We start from the raw sequence: 19,340 nt of genomic DNA, 5'->3' as shown, positions 1-19,340 counted from the left end.
TGGTGTCTGTAATTACTCTGGCTGCTTCGGTCCTATTTGTGACGGTAGCTGTGCTGGTAGCTGCAATGTAAAACTGATTTATACCTCAAATATGCACATTTTTCGAACAAAACATAGATTTATTGTATAACATGTTATAAGACAGTCATCTGATGAAGTTGTTTCTTGGTTAGTTTGTTTGGTTCTTGGTTAGTTAGGTTGGCTTTGTGCATGCTACCTGTGCTGTGAAAAATGTCTGTCCTTTTTTGTATTTGGTGGTGAGCTAACATAAATATATGTGGTGTTTTCGCTGTAAAACATTTTAAAAATCGGACATGTTGACTGGATTCACAAGATGTGTATCTTTCATTTGCTGTATTGGACTTGTTAATGTGTGAAAGTTAAATATTTCTCAAAAATATTTTTTGAATTTCGCGCTCTGCCTTTTCAGTGGAATGTGGGAGGAGTTCCGCTAGCGGAACCCCGGTGCCAGACAGGTTAACGTTGTTCGTCCCTCTTGAGCAACCGTAACATACGGAGTAACACTTCCTCAAAATAGCCCGAATGAATCTAAGATATATCAAGAAATCTGTTCGACGTTTCGGCTGAGGAGGTCTTAGTCGCGCAATTTTTCATCTAGCTAAGCTGTTTGGTGCATTCTTCTCAAGTGAAACAACTTGCATGAAAACTAGTAGGACACTGCAGACAGTAGAGCCTAACTGCTGCTGTGCTCTCTTTCTCGTTGAAAGACAGCAAACACTTCATTGAAAACTCCCGTCCATAGTTCCCACCCCAACTTTTGACCAATCACCGACGAATGGGCGTAGACCTCGTCTATCGAACTTAGACTTGCCTCAAAGAAAAAAATGTGCGAGAACAGCTCCCTAAAAAACTGCCGAACACCAAAACGAACAAAAACCTCACAAAATATGCGCTAACTGTTTCAACTGGGAAGCATGCGACAGGCTTAAGACAAAAACACCAACGCATTTTTTCACTCATGTGACCAAAACTCAACAGCGCACGCCACTAGACAAAATACACAAGTAGGCTATGCTGCAATTTGTGAACACCACCTGCTCTAATATTCGCTCACTATACATAATTCAAAACAACACTGTGGGCAACTTCGAAACACTGTATAAACTCAAGAAAATCTAAATGCCTATCCTCATGAAACTGATTGAGATCAAATGGTTTGTATGCAGATGCTGCATGGGCGTTTCACTGGTAAAAATGTAAGAATTATCATTCACGATTGACAGTGAGAAAAATGTGAAGGGAAGGAGGCCACAAAATGTGTGAGTGAAGTAAAGAAACGTGTGCAGAAGCTTCGGGATTTTTTATTCCGGAGAGAAAAAAAATGTCTGGGAAAAGTCTTATCTGCAGACATGGCCTATCCAGAAATGACTTCAAATGGATGAACAATTTAAATTAAGGGATTATATGCTTCAAAAGATATCTAATAAAAGGCCACGATAAACTAAATCCTACGCAAAGAACAAAATTAATTTCATATAATTCTGTCTAAATGGACTACCGCCAACGTTTTTGGTATAATCCATATATCAACATTGATAAGGGGAGCAGAGAAGCGGAATAATTGACTTTGTTCACGCACAAGTGATCACGGTTCCAATAGGCCATGGAGAGAACGGCATATTTGCGAACAATCATAAGAAACCTTCATGGCTGTGCCTTATTAGTTTTGCAGGTAAACATTAGGGCCAGGACGATACCAGTACCACAATATTTTTTCCTTGGCAAAAATGAAAACATGAAGCAAACCTTTTGCATTGTGTCGGTTCGTTTAGTTAAGATTTACCTGCATGCCCATATGCAGTGGCATCATTGGGAGCCTCTGGTCATTCATTCGTCCTCTTCCTCCACCAAAGTCTCCCATCCCGAATCCGGGGAACCCCCCTCTTCCTCCTCGTCCTCTGAATCCTCCTCTCTCTCCTCCTCTTCCTCCTCGGCCCCCAAAGCGGCCCTGCTTCCTCTGGCGCTCCTTCTCCTCAAACTCCATCAGGTCTGCTTTGGCCTCTTCAGAGAGCTCTGGTGGGCAAAACACATCAGGAAGTGAGCATTACAACATTCAGGGGTAGTTTCCCAGACACAGATTTAAGCCTTGTCCTCGACTAAAAAGCACTTCTTATGAAGAATCTCCATTGAGCATGCTTTTTATTCTAGGACTAGGCTTAAAGCTATGTCCGGGAAACCAGCCCTCAAATACAGCCCATTTAGGAGGACTTGCTCAAGATGGATTTGTTGAGCATTTTCTTTTGATCCATGTTGTGTAAATGCATTTTAGAGTTAAACGTGAAATGCTCTTCAACCTTAACCAAGTCAACCAAACAAAGCCCAAACATCTTACATATTACATTTAACAAATACGAAGCAAAATGTTTAGACATTTGAATTAGAGTTTCCTAACTGAGTGCAAGGTTGTAAATAAATGTACCTAATGTTTCAGGAATGTTTCTTCTTTTGTTTGCTGCATCTGCCAGCCGCACAATGCCGGACGTGACGTCTTTGCGCTCCGTTTTGAAACGCAACCGGCCAGACTGTCCATCGTCGTCTTCCTCTTCATCCTCGTCTTCCTCCTCCTTCACTTCTTCCTCTGGCTCTGGTTCATTTTCAGCCTTTGGAAATATAGGGATCATCTTAGTCGTAAATTATGAACAACCCATCAGATATATGGATAGTGTTCATCTTGTAGGCCTATAAACTGCAACCATGAACATACGAGGTGTTATCTGATTTCACAACACTTCACAAAAGATGCAGGCCTTCAGTATGGTTTAAACCTTTAGAATTAGCTACGCACACATTACTGCTAATTTGCAATTTTTTTAGCTAGGCAACTCCAAAATCGCCACACAGCGAGCGTCAGTCAGCACAACAGCCATTGACTCAACGCAACACATCAGACAAAAAGGGTCTCTGAATATTAATGTCTGCGTCCCAAATGTACCTTATTTCCTATATAGTGCATTACTTTTGACCTGAAACTCTAAGTAGTTCCTTATATAGGAATATATAGGGAATAGGGTGCCGCTTGGGACATAGCCAGTGAGTGAGGGAGACCCATTCTGTTCACACCTCCTCTGCGAGCTGAGAGTCTTCCTCTTCTTCCCCCTCTGGTGCTTCCTGTGGCTCTGCCTGCTCCTCTAGATGCTCTGGTTGTTCTCCATCTCCGTAGCTTGCCGAGTAATCATCCACCTACAACATGGAGAGATTCAGAATCCATATTCTAAATACTAGTCAAATCAAATTTGATTTGTCACATACACATGGTTAGCAGAAGTTAATGCGAGTGTAGCGAAATGCTTGTGCTTCTAGTTCCGACCATGCAGTAATATCTAACAAGTAATCTAACCTAACAATTTCACAACTACCTTATACACACAAGTGTAAAGGAATGAATAAGAAGATGTACATAAAAATATATGAATGAGTGATGGCCGAACGGCATAGGCAAGATGCAGTAGATGGTATAGAATACAGTATATACATATGAGATGAGTAATGTAGGGTATGTAAACATTATATGAAGTGGCATTGTTTAAAGTGGCTAGTGATACATTTATTACATCAATTTTTTCATTATTAAAGTGGCTAGAGATGAGTCAGTATGTTGGCAGCAGCCACTCAATGTTAGTGATGGCTGTTTAACAGTCTGATGGCCGGGACTTAGGGTAATACCCGATCAGGCAGGGCCTCAGGCAGTCTATAGTTTCCATTCTGATGATCAACCGGTTTCTCTCCTGCTTATTTTACCTCCTTAGAAGAAATTGCTTTTCTTTCTGATGTTATTGTGTGTGCATCTAAAAGTAAGTGCCAAAATCCTGATGTCTTGTTGTTTGGAGCTAAATAGTGTCTGAGGTAAATATGCACCATTTGTATTAAACTTGCTAGCTAGCTAGCTAGCTTGCGTACTCCCGCTAGCATTAGCATTGTCATCCAGAATGCATTACTATTTAGCATGCTTATTCGCGATTAACATTTGTTAGCGCTTGTCTGTGGTGCTAGGCTATTTTCGGTTGTAGATCACTCATGCTTGTTATGTTTTAAAATGTGTAGATATTTCTGCATTGCTCTATTGTTCTTTGTGCATCTAACATGTGTTAGGGTCCACATAGCCTGTTTAGTTGTTGACATGCAAATAGGCATATATTTTTCCATACTGTGCCATAGCCTAAGTTCTCCTCTTTTCTTTACAGAACCACAATTAGTACCAGAGAGTGGTGTTGTGTGTATGTATGTATTGTAACGCACAGTCAATAGCGCGCCGGACCTCGGGCTAGAAGGTCGAGGGTTCGAGACCTGCTCCCTGCCCGTTTCATTAGTGTCAGAAGTGATCAAACCTTGCATCCACGACAGTGTGTGTGCTTGGCCGGTGAGCGCGTTCCTGTAAGATGTAGAGTCGCAAGCTAGCGCGAGGACGCGCTCTTTGAAAGGAGGGAGTAGTGTAACGACCCTGGGTTTATAAGCGCGGAAATCGACTCTGCCGCACGAGCATGCTTTTGCGGCACAGTCGATAGCGCGCCGGACTTCGGGCTAGAAGGTCGAGGGTTCGAGACCTGCTCCCTGCTGTTTCATTACACTGGTGTCAGAAGTGATCGGACCTTGCATCCACGACAGTGCGTGTCCTTGGCCGGTGAGCGCGTTCCTATAAGACGTTGAGTCGCAAGCTAGCGCGAGGACGCGCTCTTTGACCTCGGGCTAGAAGGTCGAGGGTTCGAGACCTGCTCCCTGCTGTTTCATTACAGTATGTATGTATGTATGTATGTATGTATGTATGTATGTATGTATGTATGTGTGTGTGTGTGGCTCCTCATTAAATCCTTGAACTGGAACTACTGCTTCCTAGTGTTCTGAACGGACACCATGTGGTGGTTGCTACCGGCGTAAAATCCAGCACCTATGTTTTTTCTATCCTTTTTTATTGGTCCTTCGAATTCATAAACATCCCATATTTTACACTCCCATGAAGCCCAGGTTGTTGAAGTGCTGTCGAGACTGTTGTCCTTCTGGAAGGTTCTCCCATCTCAGCCAAGGAACTCCGTATGTCAGTCAGTGGTCATTGGGTTCTTGGTCACCACCCTGACCAAGGTCCTTCTTGCCCGGTTGATCAGTTTGGTCGGACGGCCAGCTCTAGGCAGTTCCATATTTCCCCAGATAAACTCAGCAAAAAAAGAAACGTCCTCTCACTGTCAACTGTGTATATTTTCAGCAAACTTAACATGTGTAAATATTTGTATGAACATAACAAGATTCAACAACTGAGACATAAATTGAACATGTCCAGACATGTGACTAACAGAAATGTAATAATGTGTCCCTGAACAAAGGGGGGGGGGGGGGGGGTCAAAATCAAAAGTAACAGTCAGTATCTGGTGTGGCCACCAGCTGCATTAAGTACTGCAGTGCATCTCCTGCTCATGGACGGCACCAGATTTGCCAGTTCTTGCTGTGAGATGTTACCCCACTCTTCCACCAAGGCACCTGCAAGTTCTGATGATGTCTTCCCTGTAACGCACAGAGTTGAGATTGCCTGCAATGACAACAAGCTCAGTCCGATGACGCTGTGACACACTGCCCCAGACCATGACGGACCCTCCACCTCCAAATCAATCCCGCTCCAGAGTACAGGCCTCGGTGTAACGCTCATTCCTTCGAGGATAAATGCGAATCCGACCATCACCCCTGGTGATACAAAACCGCGCCTCGTCCATGAAGAGCACTTTTTGCCAGTCCTGTCTGGTCCTGTGGGTTTGTGCCCACAGGCGACGTTGTTGCCGGTGATGTCTGGTGAGGACCTGCCTTACAACAGGCCTACAAACCCTCAGTCCAGCCTCCGCCTATTGTGGACAGTCTGAGCACTGATGGAGGGATTGTACGTTCCTGGTGTAACTTGGGCAGTTGTTGTTGCCATAGTGTACCTGTCCCACAGGTGTGATGTTCGGATCTACCCATCCTGTGCAGGTGTTGTTACACGTGGTCTGCCACTGCGAGGACGATCAGCTGTCCGTCCTGTCTCCCTGTAGCGCTGTCTTAGGCGTTCGTCTCACAGCACGAACATGGCAATTTATTACCCTGGCCACATCTGCAGTCCTCATGCCTCCTTGCAGCATGCCTAAGGCACGTTCACGCAGATGAGCAGGGACCCTGGGCAACTTTCTTTTGGTGTTTTTCAGAGTCAGTAGAAAGGCCTCTTTAGTGTCCTAAGTTTTCATAACTATGACCTTAATTGCCTACCGTCTGTAAGCTGTTAGTGTCTTAACGACCGTTCCACAGGTGCATGTTCATTAATTGTTTATGGTTCATTGAACAAGCATGGGAAACAGTGTTTAAACCCTTTACAATGAAGATCTGTGAAGTTATTTGGATTTTTACGAATTATCTTTGAAAGACAGGGTCCCGAAAAGGGGATTTTTTTCCTTTCTGAGTTGATATGCCTCATCACAAGAGATCTACGGACAGTTCCTTGGACTTCGCTGTCAACTGTGGGATCTTATATAGACACGTGTGTTCATTTCTAAATCATGTCCAAACAATGGTATTGACCATGCATGGACTCCAATCAAGTTGTAGTGACATTTTAAGGATGATCAAAGCAAATTGGATGCACTTGAGCTCAATTTGGAGTATCATATCAAAGAGGTTATTTATGTAATCGGATATTTCTATATATCATTTTCAATAAATTTGCAAAACATTTCTAAAAACATGTTTTCACTTCGTCATTATGGGGAATTTTGTGTAGATGGGTGAACAACAATTATATTTCATCCATTTTGAATTCAGGCTGAAACACAACAAAACGTGGAATAAGTCAAGTGATATGAATACTTTCTGAAGGCACTGTCGATGAAGTACATTCCCTCTTTCTACCACCCTTGTATTGGCTCATGTTTACTGTTACTATTAATATTAGGAGGATGGTATGACACTGGCCTAAGATTACAGCCTCTGTGGGTTTAGGCTAACTATATCCCCATGGAACTGATGTCTAAAGGAATAACGGTAGAGCCAAAAATACTGCAGTGTTTCCCTTTAATGAAAATATTAACCGCGAGTATAAAAGGGGAAAACATTGAAATGTTATGAAGGGGGGGTTAGCAGGGAGGGGGGTGGGGTTTAGAAAGGGGGAGCCTCTTTTGAATTACCATAACAGTGGGAGCAGGCTTCATTACTATTCCTGACGGCATTTGAAATTCAATGAGATGTAAATGTTTGACATGATATACAGAAATGCAAGGGGGGGGACACACTCTCCGGATCAGTGATGGTGAAAATATCATCGAGCTAGCTTCTGACTACTGCACAAATCGCTGCTTTATTGGCTCACTTTAGAAGATCATGACTCAATGCCATGCAGGAACATCACACACATGATACAACAGTTTTATGGTTCCGAAAACTGCGATTCCGGTGATAAAAATAAAAAAACACTAAAAGCCTTCCAACTCATCTTTGATATACCATGTGGTCGCAACTCGCGTAGTTACACTTTTTCCAAAGCATATTTCCATTGAGAAGCCACTAGGTGCTTCATAACCGTCAAATGAGGTCAGTGTGTAGGTCGCAGGCCAGTGTTTGGTGTTCTGCACCATTAACCTGCCAACCCAACACGTAATATTGCAGACAAATACCCTTGGCAGCAGAAGGATAGACAGACTGACTGCCCCGAAGGGACAGAAAGGGCTTAATCCTTTAAACTGTTCCACATATTACCTCTGAATAGCACTGCAAACAGAAGTGTTTAAGCCCAGGCAGTCAAGTCACCTTGTAAACATAGTTACTACACACAAAAACACAAAATGTGCAATACGCACTCACTGGGGTTTTTCAAAGTAAGCATGAAGTGAAACCGTGCAACCCTACTAAGGTCAAGGGCTTCATTTTCAGTGTGGAGAAAGTAATACGTCTTTGTCAGACAGGTGTCAAGCGTCATCACACCTTGGTAAATCGGGCCATCACAGACATCACACATTAATCTAGTCTTATCTTTTTCCCCTCTTCACTTCGAGGTTTTGGAAATAAATAACGGGGAAAATCGCATCAATCATTTCAGGACTGTATGGGGTGTCGGGTTGTCCTTGGGAAGGTCAATAATCTTTTCACCTATGTGAGAGTTTATCAGATGGAGTCGAGAGCCCGAGATAAAAGCCCCTCGCGTAAACCTCCACCGATTGGCAGCGCGTCTTCCTCGCACAAAGCGGCTCTTTAGCCGGACAAAGATACAGGGCCCAAGGTCACAATGGCACCGGGCGTCACAGCCGACAGACACCAGAGCATTACCTACCTACAGCCAAACAAGCTGTCAACACCAACTTTGTCAGCGAAGGGAGAAATCAACTGGCGGAGAGTGATAATGAATCTAATCCCCCCCCACCCCTACCCAACACGCATCCCCTTTAGTGCCCCCTGAATAGATTTGATATGTGCCCCCTGAAACCCAAGACGGGGAAATCAACGTTATCTTTTCAAGATACAATGGAGTAAGACAGAAGGAGGGGAGATGGGGGGGGGGGGGTGACTCACTTGAAATTCATCGTCTAGAGGCTCATTGATTTGAATGTCTAACACTTCGTCCTGGTAAATCCCATCGCCTTCGGCCTGTTCTCCTGAGTATTCCATTTGGCCGTCTGGCATCTCCATGTCATTGGGCTGGCTGTACTCATCCACGTACTCTCCCCCCTCCTGCTGGTAGCCCCTCTCTACATCTCGTAGGTCGTCTGTGTAGTCCACGGGGTTCACCTGCTGGTCAAATTCGCCTAGAGTAGCATTGAGGCTAATGCCCTGGCCGCTGAAAGGCAAAAACACACAATTATATAGGGCGTTCACTCAATGCTGTACAATGTAGAGAACAACGGTGCAATTCAAGAAAGTGCTTCGAAATTAATGTCAAAACGTAGTTTTCTTTATGAATGACATAGAATGACTCATTAGATTGATTGTTCTCTACAGTGTTGATGAATGTTAATTTGCTGTGAACGTTGCTAGTTTAGAATGCGCCGCTCTTGGTTGTATCTCTTCCATATTTGGTGTTTCCACTGGTTGGACCAATAAAAAAATACCTTTGTCATTTTCACCTCCAGATCCTTGGCTTTCATTGCCTATATTGGTGATCAATCTACGCTGAGAGGGGCCATTTCTATGGCGTTTTAAAGGGAAATACACAATGAAAACAGGAACAGATTGTCTTCGCGGAGGGTGGATATTGAAATTCAGTCTGTTAGCTTTGTAAAGAAATACATATTTAGTCCCTATTTGTTTTGTGTTCAGCAGATTTCAGGGGGGGTCGTTGTTTCCACTCCCGAACCTGCAGCCACACAAGCTTGTCAGTTGACGTTCAAAGTTAGCGCTGTTCTGCCGCGGAGCAGCGCCAAAGAGTTCTATTGACTAGTTACCACTTTTTGATCATGCCTGTGATAACATTCCACTCACTCTTAACATGCTACATTCTGAGTAAATCGTGTGTAACCATATATGGTAGAGACATGGGGTTTGGACCATTGTTTTTCTGACTGAATTTTCAAATTGTGTGGACATATTTGTAGAAACCTTGAATGCATTAATCCTTTTATGGGTGAACGTCCTAAATTATAAACTAAGGAGACTGCAGCTCAAAAATTGTAATGTCAAGTGTCTACATATTCAGTACGGAAATGCAATCAGCACAATCAGACCACGTAGATACAATGAACTTACATGTTTTGATCTTCGTCGTCGCTTTGCAGAAGGTCATCGTTCAATTCCTCATCTGACACTTCTGAGGGATTCTAAAATCAAGAAAAACAACCCAGAACAGATCAGTATGTTCTAGCTCATGTTACTCATTCCTTGCAAGCCAAGGCTTTGGATGGCAAGGTCGACTATAGTACAACTACTGAATATCAACCAAAAGTGAAGTGTTCTTTCATTTCTACAAACCACATCAGATTGAATGTGTAGGGCTATGTATGATCGAATCAGATTGCTAATCTCACATATTTTAGGTAAATACTTGAGAATGAATAAAATAGTTCAAATAAACATGGAGATCTCCTTCGGTCCAAAAGGATGCTTTATTCTCATGTGGTGAAGGCTATCTGGGCAGGTTAAGTGTGTTCTCACATATAGTCCTCTTTAAATACAAAATGTAAAAAACTCAGTTCTCTTTGTATTCACACTGCCCTTGTCTTTGAATGAGGACGCAACTCTTTTGCCAGTTCACTTCACCAATTTTGTGGTCCGAGTTGCTATGTTTAGAAAGGAACCAAGATATTTGTCCAACATTCACTCAGTGCACTCTGGGACAAGTCATTTCATAAGAATATGTTATTGGACAGCTAGATATACCTACTTACATTTGGGAAGCGAATAGATTGAATTTAGTTAAAAGATGCGACAACAATTTTAAAAATCAGAAGATACTATGGGTAACAGAATAAATAGCAGAAGAATAACTGCAGATTAAATAATGCTGTAATTGAAAATTGTACACCCTATGTAGGCTACTGCCCTTTAAAAAGCTAGAATAGACTTTGTACCCTGTTGTGATTCTCACCAAATATGTTGTCTTCTCACACTATTCAAACCCAACAACCGAGTAAACAGTTTATGAAGCTCTTTTAGTCTAAAAATCACATATTGCTAACAAATAATCTGAAGTAAAACCTCCACACATAGGTTATTTTGGAAATACACTATATATACACACACACAAAAGTATGTGGACACCCCTTCAAATTAGTGGATTCAGCTATTTCAGCCACACCCGTTGCTGACAGGTGTATAAAATAGAGCACACCGCCATGCAATCTCCATAGACAAACATTGGCAGTAGAATGGCCTTACTGAAGAGCTCATTGACATTCACCGTCCTAGGATGCCACCTTTCCAACAAATTAGTTCTTCAAATTTCTGCCCTGCTAGAGCTGCCCCGGTCAACTGTAAGTGCTGTTATTGTGAAGTGGAAACATCTAGGAGCAACAATGGCTCATCCTTGAAGTGGTAGGCCACACAAGCGCACAGAACGGAACCGCTGAGTGCTGAAGCGCGTAGCGAGTAAAAATTGTCTGTCCTCGGTTACAACACTCACTGCCGAGTTCCAAACTGCATCTGGAAGCAACGTCAGCACAAGAACAGTTTGTCGGGATCTTCATGAAATGGATTACCATGGCCGAGCAGCCACACACAATGCCAAGGATTGGCTAAAGTGTTGTAAAGCTCCCTGCCATTGGACTCTGGAGCAGTGGAAATGCGTTCTCTGGAGTATTGAATCACGCTTCACCATCTGGCAGTCTGACGGGTTGGCAGATGCCAGGAGAACGCCACCTGCCCCCAATACAGTGCCAACAGTAAAGTTTGGTGGAGGAGGAATAAAAGTCTGGGGCTGTTTTTCATGGTTCGGGCTTGGCCCCTTAGTTCCAGTGAAGGGAAATAATGCCACAGTATACAATGACATTATAGACGAATCTGTGCTTCCAACTTTGTGGCAGCAGTTTGCTGCTTCAGCATGACAATGCCCCCATGCACAAAGCAAGGTCCATTCAGAAATCGTTTGTCGAGATCGGTGAGGAAGAATTTGACTGGCCTGCACAGAGCCCTGACCTCAACCCCAGGGAACACCTTTGGTATGAATTGGAACGCAGACTGCAAGCCAGGCCTAATCACCTCACATCATTCCTGACCTCACTAAGGCTTGTGGCTGATTGGAAGCAAGTCCCCGCAGCAATGTTCCAACATCTAGTGGAAAACCTTCCCAGAAGAGTGGAGGCTGTTACTGCAGCAAAGAGGGGGACCAAGTCCATTTTAATGCCCATTATTTTGGAATGACATGTTTGACGAGCAGTTGGTTTTGGTCATGTAGTGTATTTGGTGAGAATCACAACATAGGGTACAAAATAAATTATAGCTCTTAAAAGAGCAGTAGCCTACACTGGGTGTACAATTTTCAATTACAGCACGATTTAATCTGCAGCTATTCTTCTGCTATTTATTCTGTTACCAATAATATTTATGTTAATAGTATCTTCTGATTACAATTATTATGTCTCATCTTTTAACAAATGCAATCTATTAGCTTCCAAAATTTAAGTAGGTATATCTAGCTGTCCAATAACACATTCTGATGAAATGGTTTGTCCCAGGGTGCATTGAGTGAATGTTAGGAAAATATATTTGTTTCTTTCTAAACATAGCAATGCTAATACAAAGAGGACTCGGACCACAAAATGGGTGACGTGAAATGGCAAAAGAGTTTTTTTTCTTTTCTTCAAATTTCACCTTTATTTAACCAGGTAGGCCAGTTGAGAACAAGTTCTCATTTACAACTGCGACCTGGCCTAGATAAAGCGAAGCAGTGCGACACAAACACAGAGTTACACATGGGATATACAAAACGTACAGTCAATAACACAATAGAAAAATCTATATACAGTGTGTGCAAATGTAGTATGATTAGGGAGGTAAGGCAATAAATAGGCCATAGTGGCGAAATAATTACAACTTAGCATTAACACTGGAGTGATAGATGTGCAGAAGATGAATGTGCAAGTAGAGATGCTCGGGTGCAAAGGAGCAAAAAAATATATAATACAATATGGGGATGAGGTAGTTGGGTAGGCTATTTACAGATGGGCTGTGTACAGGTGCAATGATCGGTAAGCTGCTCTGACAGCTGATGCTTAAAGTTAGTGAGGGAGATATTAGATATTAGAATTGGGTCCTCATTCAAAGGCAATGTGAATACAAAGAGAACTGAGTTATTTTATGTTTTTTTTCCCACTTTAAAGAGGACAGTTTTTCTCTCTCCAAAAAGGACTATATGTACCAAAAAAAACACCCTAAGATAATTTTTGTTGCCCACTGTACTTCCTCCTGGCTCACATCAATAAATGCCCCTGTGGTGGAACCACCTGGCACAAGCCTACTGCAAAATGTAACATCACTGTGAGGTCTAACTTTATGGGATCAAGGCTAATTCACCTTTCCTACAGCTGGCAGGCTGCATTCTTAATATGTGTCATAGGTTAGCATGGCAGAGGCACCTATGAATGCTATGAAAGTAATCACAAACACAGGAAATGGGGAGTCCTTTGTCTTACCTTTTTGGCTGTCAGCCAATCCTCATCGAGCAAATCACCATCAAATTCACTGTAAGACAAGAGATAAACCGTGACGTAAAGCAAGGCAGTGTATCTCATTTTACAATGCTATGTATTGGTCTAGTCTCTATGTAGCTAGTCTAGACAGGATTCTTCATTGGAGCCTAAATTCTCATGAGCAAGGCCAGCTAATAGGCTAAATTGTCCGCTAATAACACAACATGTTTATGATAAGCAGATGCCAATGTTCCACAATATTTACACTAGACCCGTCTCTGCAAGGCCAGATTCTAGTGATACAAATGTTGTTCTCATAGGCTGCAGTCCCTATATTGTTCCTGGGTCATGTTCAGCTGGCCCCAAACAGGAGCAAGTACTTTAAATGGAAGCTGTACCACCTCAAATTCTCTCCTACCAGGTATGCTCATACATCTACATCACATTCAGATCATAAACTCCTTATGTTGTCATACTGTTTGTCATATTGTTGTTGGGGAAATTGTTTTACAAATTACAATAGTATACTTTTGTATATACAGTATCACCCAGCTCCATTCATGAACACACTTGGTAAAAATATGTGGTGACATGGTGGCAAAGTCTCTGCAAAAGATAGTCTCTGCCTAAAATCTCTTCTTGGCCTATATTTTCTGCATGAGTTATGTGCTTCATAGTTAAGAGTAATGATCTACTGTACTAATATATTAGGCTTGGGCGGTACACTGTATATACCGTATACTGGAGTATTTGGAAATAGCCACAGGATGGTTTTTCAGCCGTCAATACCATTGAAACTATTTATTTGGAGAGAAAAAAAATTGTATCAATGTGAATATTTATAACTACTTTTTAAGTAAATACCTGCAGTCAACTTGTGCAATATGTTAGGAAATAAAGATCTCACTCTTCATTTCACCTGTCACATCATTTTCTATTATGAAACTTACCGGTAGTCCCAAGTCAAGTGATGTTTGTTTACAAGCACACAACGATGAGAGACCAGAGCCTTGTGAGTCACTCACTGTTGTGCAGCCAGCTGATCTAGTTACAGTATCGAATTCACAACGACAGTTGAATGAGGAAGTTTACATACACTTAGGTTTGAGTCATTAAAACTCGTTTTTCAACCACCCCACAAATTTCTTGTTAACAAACTACGGTTTTGGCAAGTCGGTTAGGACATCTACTTTGTGCATGACACAAGTAATTTTTCCACCAAATGTTTACAGACAGATTATTTCACTATATCACGAATCCAGTGGGTCAGAAGTTTACATACACTAAGTTGACTGTGCCTTTAAACAGCTTGGAAAATTCCAGAAAATTATGTCATGGCTTTAGAAGCTTCTGTTAGACTAATTGACATAATTTGAATCAATTGGGGGTGTACCTGTGGATGTATTTCAAGGCCTACCTTCAAACCCAGTGCCTCTTTGCTTGACAGCATGGGAAAATCAAAAGAAATCAGCCAAGACCTCAGGGGAAAAAAATATAGACCTCCACGAGTCTGGTTCATCCTTGGGAGCAATTTCCAAACGCCTGAAGGTACCACGTTCATCTGTACAAACAATAGTACGCAAGTATAAACACCATGGGACCACGCAGCCGTCATACCGCTCAGGAAGAAGACGAGGTTCTGTCTCCTAGAGATGAATGTACTTTGTTGCAAAAAGTGCAAATCAATCCCAGAACAACAGCAAAAGACCTTGAAGATGCTGGAGGAAACAGGTACAAAATTATCTATATCCACAGTAAAACAAGTCCTATATCAACATAACCTGAAAGGCCGCTCAGCAAGGAAGAAGCCACTGCTCCGAAACCGCCATAAAAAGCCAGACTACAGTTTGCAACTGCACATGGGGACAAAGATCGTACTTTTTGGAGAAATGTCATCTGGTCTCATGAAACAAAAATATAACTGTTTGGCCATAATGACCATCGTTATGTTTGGAGGAAAAAGGGAGAGGCTTGCAAGCCGAAGAACATCATCCCAACCGTCAACCACGGGGGTGGAAGCATCATGTTGTGGGGGTGCTTTGCTGCAGGAGAGACTGGTGCACAAAATAGATGGCATCATGAGGTAGGAAAATTATGTGGATATATTGAAGCAACATCCCAAGACATCAGTCAGGAATTTAAAGTTTGGTCGCAAATGGGTCTTCCAAATGGACAATGACCCCAAGCATACTCCCAAAGTTGTGGCAAAATGGCTTAAGGACAACAAAGTCAAGGTATTGGAGTGGCCATCACAAAGCCCTGACCTCAATCCTATAGAAAATGTGTGGGCAGAACTGAAAAAGCATGTGCAAGCAAGGAGGCCTACAAACCTGACTCAGTTACACCAGCTCTGTCAGGAGGAATGGGCCAAAATTCACCCAATTTATTGTTGGAAGCTTGTGGAAGGATACCGAAATGTTTGACCCAAGTTAAGCAATTTAAAAGGCAATGCTACCAAAAACGAATTGAGTGTATGTAAACTTCTGACCTACTGGGAACGTGATTAAAGAAATAAAAGCTTAAATAAATCATTCTCTCTAGTATTATTCTGACATTTCACATTCTTAAAATAAAGTGGTGATCTTAACTGACCTAAGACAGGGAATTTTTACTAGGATTAAATGTCAGGGATTGTGAAAAACTGAGTTTAAATGTATTTGGCTAAGGTGTATGTAAACTTCCGACTTCAACTGTAAATGTTTGCCAGCTAGATACATTATAACTATTAAGTTAACTGTCTAAAATGTGCTAAATGCTTTACAGTTGTGCATTTGGTTTGCTAATTTAGTAGCTAGTTAACTAAGTGGTTAAATCCAGCCCAAAATAAATACATAAATATCTTTCAAAAATCTAGTTTTGCTTGGATCAAGAGCCTTGCTGTCTAAAAAATATTTTGTGCGTGCAGCAAACTGAGTAGCATTTTTTTGTTACTTGTATAACTTTGAGCTGGGATGTCTGTCATGCAAATACTTTAGGTTAGCGATGCAATGCGCTCGTTAGCATTCTCTATGGGATTGCACATGCACATGGGATTGCACATTGCTAACCTTCAAATTACAATAGCACCCCCTGTGTTCAGTACCGGTATTATCGAATATCCCGGAATGGCACAAAGGTTGGTATTAAAGTATGACAATCTGGATACCGCCCAAGCCTAACTAAAATAGCCTAATATTAGAGGCCAATCCCAAAATTGCCTGCAGTAAAGGGAAAAGGCGGCATGCAAAACATGGGGAATGCTTGAATCTTTAGCCTATGACAGTCATGTTACACCAAGCAGCAGATATACCTGTCTAAATCATCATCTTCGCCTCTCCTCCTGCGTGATCTCTCTGCACCTGGTTTATCATAATCTTCAAAGTCATCATCTGAAAACAAAGAGACAGGGTTCTTAACTCTGTTTGCTGTCAGGGTCTTCAACACCAGTCCTTGAGGGCCACAAAGTTAGCACATCATTGCTTTCTATTTGGCAAATTAAAACATGGGAAACCAGGTGTGAAGACTCTCTGGTCAATAAAGTTTTTTTTCTTCAACTTTATTTAACCAGGTAGGCAAGTTGAGAACAAGTTCTCATTTACAATTACGATCTGGCCAAGATAAAGCAAAGCAGTTCGACACATACAACAACACAGAGTTACACATGGAGTAAAACAAACATACAGTCAATAATACAGTAGAGAAATAAGTCTATATACAATGTGAGCAAATGAGGTGAGGGGAGGTAAAGGCAAAACAAGGCCATGGTGGCGAAGTAAATACAATATAGCAAGTAAAACACTGGAATGGTAGATTTGCAGTAGAAGAATGTGCAAAGTAGAAATAGACATGAATAACATGAATTGATCAATTCGGTCCAGCAATTGAGGGGATTCGATTAACCTGGCCGGGCACCCGGGTCTTGCACCGGGTGAAAGTTGGATGCATTTGTTTTAGAAACCGGGCAAAGTCCCGGGCGAGGGCCAGGTGCCCCGTTCAAAACCCATGGCTATGTCGGCAAAAAAAAGTTTTTACGTAATTAAGCACATGGAGTAATGAGTAAGATTCTGTGTTCACATGCGAAAGTGATTGCTTTTGATGAAAACGCTTTATCTGCCTTCCCAATGAAAACTAGTTTAAAAACGTAAACATATTTTTCTGGAAAAGAGACGTATGTTTCTGGACGATGCACCATGCTGCCTTGTTGACAACATGACCGACCAGTGCAGATTACTGTTCGATTTGAGAAGGGCGCTCCTTCCTCACCGCTTTGACCGTTCACATCACGGGCCATAGACCGGCGCCCTGCGGCTCAGAATAATCTAATCCGCCCATTGATAACCGTAGTTGTTTCATTGGTCAGTGCGTTCCCCTGCTCAGACGTTGCATGCATCATCCCATGGTTGCATGCATCATCCCATGGTTGCGTGCCATGTCATTGACTATGAAGTCGGGCACCAGATTGCTATTGGTCCTTTAATGCCGTGTTCAAATCAACTGGGAACTCAGAAATCTCAGACATCAGTGTTCCGACATCCGTGCGTTCAAGACAACTGGGAACTCTGTAAAAAACGAGCTCCGACTGGGAAAATCATTTTGAATTGTCATTCAATTTGGGAACTTTGGCCTCTTTCTAGAGCTTCAACTTTCCGACCAGAAGATCACTGAAGTCATGATTTGACCATGATCTGATCTTGTATTTTTCGGACTTCCCAATTGTCTGGAACTAAGACAACTAAGACGTCTAAGACAACTGGGAACCCCCCACCCCCCAAAAATCGGGTAAAATCATCAACATCAGTGATCTTCAGGTCGGAAAGTTGGAGATCTAGAAAGATGCCAGAGTTTCCGAGTTGGATGACCATTCAAAACTATTCTTCCCAGAGTTCCCAGTTGTCTTGAACGCACTGAAGTCAGTCAGAGATGTCTGGATCCCTGTGTTTTTGAACACTGCATACATAGCCTATAACATATGGCTCACATCCCCTGCACAGACGTTGCATGCATCAACCAATGGTTGAGTGCCACGTCACACTCACCGACTGACAGATTTCTATAACATATGTGGTTAGCTGATACATATGCCGCGTTCAAAACAACTGGGAGCTCGGAAATCTCCGCCATCCGTGTATTCAAACCAACTGAAAACAACACAACAAAAAACTTGCTCCTACTGGGAAAAATCGATTTGAACGGTCATCCAACTCGGGAACTCGTATTTTTCCGAGTTCCCAGTTGTTTTGAACGCGGCAGTAAAATACCTATCCTGGTGTAAAATCTGGCAGAGGAACGCGCCCAATGAATTAATGACTTTGTGTGGTTAGCAAGCTACAACATTTTACTAACCAACAAGGGTTTGTTTTAATAGTTCAAATTAAGTTACTGTAAGACACCATTTTAGCGCGACACATAGCTACCATGCCTGCTAGCTAACCAGCCAGGCAGCGGAGCCTGCGTCATACAGTTAACTAGCTACCGTTAGCATTTATTTGAATCAGGAACAGAACATAGCTATGTTTAACTTCTAAAGTTATGCATCTAGTTATCACATGCAGACACCGTAGCAGGTTAACTTGCAATTACGTTATCAAAACAACCACAAAACACAAGCATTTCGCTACACCCGCAATAACATCTGCTAAATATGTGACCATTAAAATGTGACATGGCGCAGCGAACTAGCTATCTAGGCATGTTTTAACGTTAGCTGGCTAGCTTACTGTGGGCTTTACACTTGGTTATAATGGCTTCAAATATCCACATGCACTTTTGACCAACACATTCACTACACAGCATGAACTTGTATCGTGATATACAGTTAACGTTACCTATAGATCTGTTTCTGTGCATTATTGTGTGTTAGGCCAATGATGCGGCCTAACTCTTGCAAGCCCAAAGTCTACCGAAATAATGATGGTTAACATACCTCCGGGGCTGGCCGCCATGACGCAATACTGTTCCGTCCGTGTAAGTGCAATTCTATATAATTGCAGAATACATTGAAATGTTGACACTTTTGTGTTTAAATCAAGATAATGCTACAGCTAACATTGTTTACCACCATCGGCAGAGAATCAGAACATAAACATGGCGGAGGGAATAAGCGCTGATGCATTCTGGGAAAGCATAAATGTTTCCTTAAAACCTGATTCGAAGTCAGATTATATTACCTAATATTTATCAAATCAATGTTGGATATATGATAATAAACTGATCCTAGATCTGCTCTTTTGGTCAACTTCTCTCTGTAGTGCATGAGACTCAACAACAAGTATGCATGATATCTAA

The 19,340-nt window shown here is 42.1% G+C and overlaps 1 protein-coding gene across 3 annotated transcripts in view; it reads right to left on the bottom strand.

Annotated features, from left to right (window-relative positions):
• Positions 1–19,136, bottom strand: part of LOC120028152 (RNA-binding protein 33-like) — a 47,464-nt gene extending 28,328 nt beyond the window's left edge. For all 3 annotated transcript variants that reach the window (XM_038973351.1, XM_038973353.1, XM_038973352.1), the window contains exons 1-8: positions 18,979–19,136; positions 16,366–16,444; positions 13,080–13,128; positions 9,700–9,770; positions 8,530–8,794; positions 3,082–3,201; positions 2,441–2,621; positions 1,805–2,034 (exon numbers count right to left, since the gene is read on the bottom strand). In XM_038973351.1, coding sequence (XP_038829279.1) covers positions 1,805–2,034; positions 2,441–2,621; positions 3,082–3,201; positions 8,530–8,794; positions 9,700–9,770; positions 13,080–13,128; positions 16,366–16,444; positions 18,979–18,997 — 1,014 coding nt within the window. In that variant the 5' untranslated portion in view covers positions 18,998–19,136. The remainder of the gene's footprint in view (positions 1–1,804; positions 2,035–2,440; positions 2,622–3,081; positions 3,202–8,529; positions 8,795–9,699; positions 9,771–13,079; positions 13,129–16,365; positions 16,445–18,978) is intronic.
• Positions 19,137–19,340: the final 204 nt, after the last annotated feature.

This window comes from Salvelinus namaycush, chromosome 33 (assembly GCF_016432855.1).
Source record: "Salvelinus namaycush isolate Seneca chromosome 33, SaNama_1.0, whole genome shotgun sequence".
NCBI lineage: Eukaryota > Metazoa > Chordata > Actinopteri > Salmoniformes > Salmonidae > Salvelinus > Salvelinus namaycush.
Note: the sequence above shows the minus strand (reverse complement) of the source record. Positions and strands in the feature narration are given on the sequence as shown.